The 6,947-nt window shown below is 44.0% G+C and overlaps 1 protein-coding gene across 2 annotated transcripts in view; it reads left to right on the top strand.

Moving 5' to 3' along the window:
* The first annotated feature begins 1,338 nt into the window (after positions 1-1,338).
* Positions 1,339-6,947, top strand: part of ACVR2A (activin A receptor type IIA) — a 75,507-nt gene continuing 69,898 nt past the window's right edge. For both annotated transcript variants that reach the window (XM_014941174.1, XM_014941173.1), the window contains exon 1: positions 1,339-2,258. In XM_014941174.1, coding sequence (XP_014796660.1) covers positions 2,204-2,258 — 55 coding nt within the window. In that variant the 5' untranslated portion in view covers positions 1,339-2,203. The remainder of the gene's footprint in view (positions 2,259-6,947) is intronic.

The following is a 6,947-nucleotide window of genomic DNA, read 5'->3' as shown; positions in this document are numbered from 1 at the left end:
GGGGGAAGGCGGAGAGGAAACAAAAACAATCGCCGGGCGCCGCCATCTTGGGTCCGTTCTCCACGCCACACAAGTGAATGGGTAGATATGAGATTACCACAGGGGAGCAGCAGCAACAGCAGGGTACGGAGGGCTGTTCCGAGCTGCCGGCTGGACTCGGGAGACGCTAGAAACGGCTCCGGCCCCCGCCGCCGCCCTGAGAAAAAACCCCGGTTCGGCCTTTTCTCTTCGCCAACCCCTAAACTGCACTCCTGGAGGGACAAAGTTGGTCTCAGCCGCCCTGCCTCCGCCGCCCGGGAGACGAGAGAGTTGCCTTCGGCAGCGGCTTCCTCGGAGCCGGGAGTGAGCCGGGGTCAGAGTTAGGGGAGAAAGGGACGAGGGGATCGCTTCCCCCGCCGCCCTCCGGCCGGGGCCGGCCCGGTGCGCCGTGTGGGAGGCACGGGGAGGCGGCAGCAGGAGCCCGGCAGGCTTTGCTTTTCCACCCTTCCCGCGGCTCATTCCTTTCTCCTCAGAAGAGGAGAAAAAAAAAAAAAAAAGAGAGAGAAAAGACAAAGAAAGGGGATCGGGGAAGGGTGCGGAGGGCCGTCGGGGGTCTCCGTTGGCGCGGCGGGGAGGAGGAGGCGGCAGCGGCTTCCTCGGAGCCGGGAGTGAGCCGGGGTCAGAGTTAGGGGAGAAAGGGACGAGGGGATCGCTTCCCCCGCCGCCCTCCGGCCGGGGCCGGCCCGGTGCGCCGTGTGGGAGGCACGGGGAGGCGGCAGCAGGAGCCCGGCAGGCTTTGCTTTTCCACCCTTCCCGCGGCTCATTCCTTTCTCCTCAGAAGAGGAGGAAAAAAAAAAAAAAAAGAGAGAGAAAAGACAAAGAAAGGGGATCGGGGAAGGGTGCGGAGGGCCGTCGGGGGTCTCCGTTGGCGCGGCGGGGAGGAGGAGGAGGAGATGTGCCGGTGAGGAGTTGGAGCGGAGCGGGAGAGGCGCCAGCCGGCGTGAGGGGAGGGAGAAGCCGAACCTGCCGCCGGCCCGGCCGCCGCCGCATCCTCCCCTCGCTCCCCCGATCCTCCGAGCAGCACCGGCAGCCGAGGGGAGGAAGAAGGATTTGCCACAAAGAATATCTCACCCTCCTCCCCAGCGGCTGGATACTGCGTTTATTTTTTATTTTTTAAATTTTTTTTCCACTCACTCTTTTTTTTACATGTATGTGTATTCCTGAAGTCATTTGAACAGCTTGCAATGGGGATGAGGGAATGGACTATGTTTGTTCAAGATAAGGTCGTGATCCACATAAGATAATCCAAAACCAGAATAATGCCAGAGTAGGGAGGGGGGGGAAGGGATGGAAATCTCTTAGAAGAATTTGAAATCTTGCTGGGATTCGGGAGTGCTGGTGTTGGACGGACGGGGGAGAGGAGGGGAGATGCGCGGCTCTCCCTGACTTACCGGCAGGACTCAGAGATTCGCCACTTTTCGGCTGGTTTGTTACCCAAACTGTTGTTTCTTCCCACTTTTCCTCGTCGGGGGTCACGCTAAACCCCTCAGCATTATTAAAGAAAACCCGAAGCGTTGCCCACGTGTAGCTGGTGGCTTGCTTCTTTTTTTTTTTTTTAAGGTAGTTTTTCATCAAGAAACTGACAAAAAAAAACTCCCTCCCTTCACCCGGAGGCTTTTGAGGGTTGAAACTGAAATGGAGCTACTTTTCTCCCAAACACTACATGTTGTCTAAAGGGGAGCCAGGACGAAAACGTCGTGTTTGACCGGTTTCCATACGGTTCCCCAACACTCGGCACCCACGAGGGATGCTTCGACGAGCTTGATGTGGAAAAGCAGAGTTGGAGCCTCCTCAGAGACTTCCTCGTGTCCAGCGGCTTAATTGTTGACTTTTCTTTTTTTTTTTTTTTTCAAGTGGATTCGTAGCATACTTTTATGAATTAAATTTTGCCACCGTTTGTACAGAAGCCAAATGACACGTGTGTTTTGAAACACGGTTCCAAATATATCCAGCCCTCAACCCGGATTCTCGCTAGGAAGAGCCGGAGGGAGATCGTCAGTGTCTCAAGAAACCTGATTTTACTGTTTTACTGAACGTTCTCTGCTGCAGAAATGTTGCTATAGATTGCTTTATAACGGTTCAGCAAGAAGGGAGATTTTCCAGCTTGCAGGACCTAGGAAACTGGATACTTAAAGTCACTTAAATGTTTTAACAGCATTGGAAAATGGGAGCTGCTACTAAGTTGGCGTTTGCTGTTTTTCTTATCTCTTGTTCTTCAGGTAAGTGAACGTTCTTGATTTTGTTGCTTCAAACGTAAGGCTTTGGGGTTAGCACTTGAAAAGCTTTGGTAACTTTGTCCCTGAGTGGGAATGAGGAGAAATCTTTCATATTTTGAAATGACAAGTGTTTGGGGACGGCAGTGACTGTGAAGGCAAAAGCTGTTTTCATTGTTTATTCTTAAAAATCTATATAATGAGCACTTCAAATGCGTGCGGTGCTTGGATTTCAGATCAGTTGTGTGGAACAAATGTGGAGACATAACCACCTAGTGTCACATCCAGTAATCTGGCAATGCGCTTATTTGTGTTTCATGGTGGGGTGTTTTGTTGTGTTTTTTTTTTTAAGTAAGAATAACCCCGCTGAAATACTCTTAACTTCAATTAGATCTCTTATTCCGGACCGTTCACTGGTGAATGGCAACCTTCATTAATGCTTCATTAGTTGAGAATAGGGCACTGCTCTGAAGGCATTAGCTCGTCCTTTAATGATAGCGAGGGGTGTGCGCATGTATAGATGTACCCACGGAATTAGGGTGAAAAGGCAGACTTTCAGTTTCTAAACAATAATTTGTAACGCTTTGTATTTTGCTACTCCACACGTCACTGCCTCGCAGTGCAAAAAAAGCTGCTAGTTTTCACTTGAAAACAGCAGAAGTTGGGGTTGAAACGCCAGCTCAGAGTCCTGAGAAGCCAGCAGGGTGTGAGGACTTCCCCAGGGCTTCTTTCGGAGGAGAATGGTTATGGGAGCAACCAGTGGTTGAGGGAACTGTTGGTACCCTTCTGCTTGAAGCTCCATCACAGCTTCACAAAATACCTCTTATGAGCTGTGTAACCCATCTAAGATGTGTTTACATGGCAAACCTGGCACTTTCTGCTTACGTTTTGAATGTGTCTATAGTCCTGTGAGTAGGTTTAAAGATGCTTTTTAGCATTCTTGCAGGGTGGGCAAAGGAAAACGAGCAGACAAAGTGCTCAGCTTTTCAGTGCAACCGGTGTAAGGCAGTAATGAGAGCCGTATAACAATGCCTTTTTAAAATTTCAGTGTTATAATGTACAGGATTTTGCTGAACAGGACATTTTCTTGTGGTTAGTAAATGGATAGTCTAGTCTTATGTCTGTAGCGGTATTGATCAATTCCGTGTGTGCTAAATGCGCTGTGAAGAGGAGAGCGCTGCCAGAAATAAACCAAAAAAAAAAAAAATCCCTTTCTGTTTTAACCAGATAAAATAACAGAGCAGGTTAAGGCCAGACAGGGGTTTGGGTGTTAGTTTTTTTTTATTATTAATGTATATAATTTATTTCTCTGCTGAAACAAAACATGATTTCTTCTGACAGTTATGTCTTGCAGTAGAAGACGTGTCTCTCATCCTTTCCTAATAACTTAATAAGTTATTGGAGCAACGCATCCTCTTAATTCGGGGATATTTTCTGTAGGGAAACTTTTTGTCTCCCCCTCCCTGACAGTTTCTGAAGGACTTGGTGCTGTCTGCTCTTTATGTCTGTCTCTCCCTTCCACGTCCATCTATTAAGATCTTTTTTGCCTAGAGCACAGAATAGTGATCTTGTTGACGTTACCTGTCCTACCTATTATAAAGAATGGTTAAGCAACAAAAGCCATCTTTTCTTTAGCATTTCTTGCTCAGGTTGGTATTGGCGAGGCAAAATGAATGTTTCTTTTGCCTGGGAAGATGAAATTAATCTTTGCTAAATGAGCAGGAAACTGGCTGCAATTCGGACTGCTTCTCATGTTAATGACATTGTTTTGGTGGTTTTTCCAGTATTACACATTAACTGTTCCGGTATTTAACAATTATTAAACTATTTTCTACTCACCTAAAATTGTGGGCTATCTGCAGTCCTGGTGTAGGTCTAAAAATAAATGAGTTCAACAGGAAGCTTTTGGTTTTTTATGATCAAAATTATAAGATTATGTAAGCTTTTAGCACGAAGTACAGGCATTTTGATAAGTGGTGTTTCTTCTCTTCACTGTGACTCATTTGGGTTTAAAATCATACCTGATCAATTGATTCTCATGTCGTTGTTAGAAGTAGGAGCTTCCTTTCCAGTCTTTAGTCTGGAAAAAAAAACAACAAATCTGCTCAGGCCCTATATTTAAGAGTATTGGCAAAGGTTGAAGAAATCCTGGAGTTCAGGTGAAAAGATATCTGGTTTGTCTTTTTCCATTATGTGGTCTCCAGCTACTCTGTGTGTCAAGGAGTTGGGGGTATTGGTTTTCTATATTAATTTATTTTTATATGCAGCTATTTTCTGCAGTTGTTTACACAGCCAATTAATACTAAAATAGGTGAAAGTGTAGGTCTTTTTCTGCATGGTGGGCGTGGAAGTGGTCTTTAGGCTGAAGGCATTTTATTTTACTATCTATAAACTGCTGTGTGAAATCCTGTAAATGTACTTCAAATGGGTAGGAAATTCCAGTGAATCTAATAACCTTCTAAGGGAGTGAAATTTTTTCCCCTTTCTGACTAAGATATTTGAAAGAGAGCATCTGTGTTATGTTATTAGGCTTTAAAAATATTTGTAAATGCTTGGACAAAAGTGGGTGTAGATTTGCACCCATTTGTAATAATTCAGGAGAATGAGATGATTGCCTATTAACTAAACAGGAAAACAAAGTGCTCGGGTCAAGGTTCTCCCTCTGCTGCCTAATATACTTTATATATAAACCTGTGTGTATTTTTGATAAAGAACAAGAGATCTTGAAGTAATAATAAAATGCTAATGAAGAATTGAATGCGCTTCCTGCGCCTCTCCTGTAGGTGAGGGAAGGTTGTAGGTGAGCTTAAAAAAGAAAAAGAGTAAATAAAATAACTTGTTCGTCGAAGAACGTTTCTCTTTAGATATTATCTATTTTCTCCCCTCCCCCAAGGAAGTGCCTTTAGTTTTCATGACTGCTGAGTTTTATGAACTTTCAGGAACAGAGAATGTGTACTGTCATAATTTTCTGTGATGTTTCAGAGTATGTGCCCTGTTGGAGCTGAAAATGTGGGCGATGTTGAAGTGGTGGATTGGCTTTAACCCAAATCTTCTGTTGTGGGGGGCAATAGTTTTTAACATCTCCTGGTTCCTTTTCTTACTTTCGCTCTCTGTGTCTCCTAAATCACCATTTCTTCTCCTCTGTGCTGCCTGCTCTGCCTTTGGTGCTTGGACAGTCTGTCATCAAGGTAGTTCTGCAGCTTTAAGTCTCTTACAGGAGACAGGACCCATACTTGTTAAAACTCATTTAAGCTCGATTCATGCTGAAAATCACCAAAACAAAAGGAAGCACATCAGAAGAGGTTTGGTCCTTCTTTTTTTTTTTTTATTTTTTTCCTAATGCCAGATCATTCTTAAGCCACTGGGAAGTAATGTTTTTTTTTTTTTCTTTTCCTAATGCCAGATCATTCTTAAGTCACTGGGAAGGTCTTGAGTAATTTTGCTAAAGGAAATGGCATGTCAAAGATATCCCTGTAGTTGAGGTAGCATTTTCACTGCATGGGGAACATTATATTCTTTTGCTAAAGGAAATGGCATGTCAAAGATAACCTCTGTAGTTGAGCTAACATTTTCACTGCATGGGGAACATTATAGTTTTTGATTTTTGTTTTATATTTCTCTTGTCTCACACCAATTAGTACCGGGGGAAATTATGTTTCAAATATTTCCCCCCCTCCAGAAAAAAATCTAGGTAGCAGTGTGGTGGGCTTTATAGTTCTATGGCTTCAGAAGCTGAATGGGTAGGTGTTCTGAAGGAATTGAGGGGTGGGAGGTGAGACTTGTTTTTTCTTTAATTTTACTAGTCTAATGGTTTTTTGACTGTACTTCCATTACTAATTTGGTAGCACTTGAAAGTCCTGCCAAAGGTTGATGAGCATTGTTTGTGAAACTCTCTGCTGAAATGTTCCCTGCGAGCTCTCCGGGGCTGTCATTGAACTCTAATCTCTATTGCACAGGTAGAGCAATAAACCACGACAGACTTAGTACTGCTTTTAAAGTAAAATCCTCCTCAAGATCCCTTTTTTATAAGAGCATAGGCTTTTTTTTTTATATTCGGTGTGTTCCATTGAGCAATACCCCTGTGCTCCTGACGTTGCTGTTGGGAGCAGGGCTTGTAAACCTACTTAATGCTGTTCTCAAGCAAAGATGTGTTTACATAGATGTAAATGTTACATTGTTTACAAAGTTTCGTGGCTCCAGGTTGTCAGCTGATAACAGATCCAAATTCTGTTGCTATTTTTATGTAATCTGTTAATACTTAACAAAAGTTACAAACCCTATGTCTTCGGGGTTATGAATAATAGCTGGAGTTGTGCTAATGCAATATTAGGACATGGAAGCTTAGTTCTAGTACAATTCTGCTTGACAAATGTTTCCAGAGAGATGCTGCTGTCATGGCTTTGTTTGCATGTCTACCCTTCAGACACAAGGCTTTTCTCAGAGGAAAAACTTAAATAAATTTGTCTTCAAATGCTGGATGCAATATAAGTTGGCGGAGGGAGGTATTCTTTGTGAAAGCTGTTTGCTGCTGTATGGGGGTGCAAGAAGGTAATTACTGTAATCATGAATAATAGTCTTCAGCTGGTTTTAATGGAGAGTATTTGAATGCCATTTCTTCCCCCCTCCCCACCTTTCTGGAATTTGGGGGCGAAAGTTTTTAGGTGATGGGTTGGGATGATTGTAGATGACGATAGA

This window comes from Calidris pugnax, unplaced genomic scaffold, assembly GCF_001431845.1.
Source record: "Calidris pugnax isolate Ruff unplaced genomic scaffold, ASM143184v1 scaffold60, whole genome shotgun sequence".
NCBI classification, from domain to species: domain Eukaryota; kingdom Metazoa; phylum Chordata; class Aves; order Charadriiformes; family Scolopacidae; genus Calidris; species Calidris pugnax.
The sequence above is the reverse complement of the archived record's forward strand: the minus strand, read 5'-3'. Positions and strand labels throughout refer to the sequence as shown.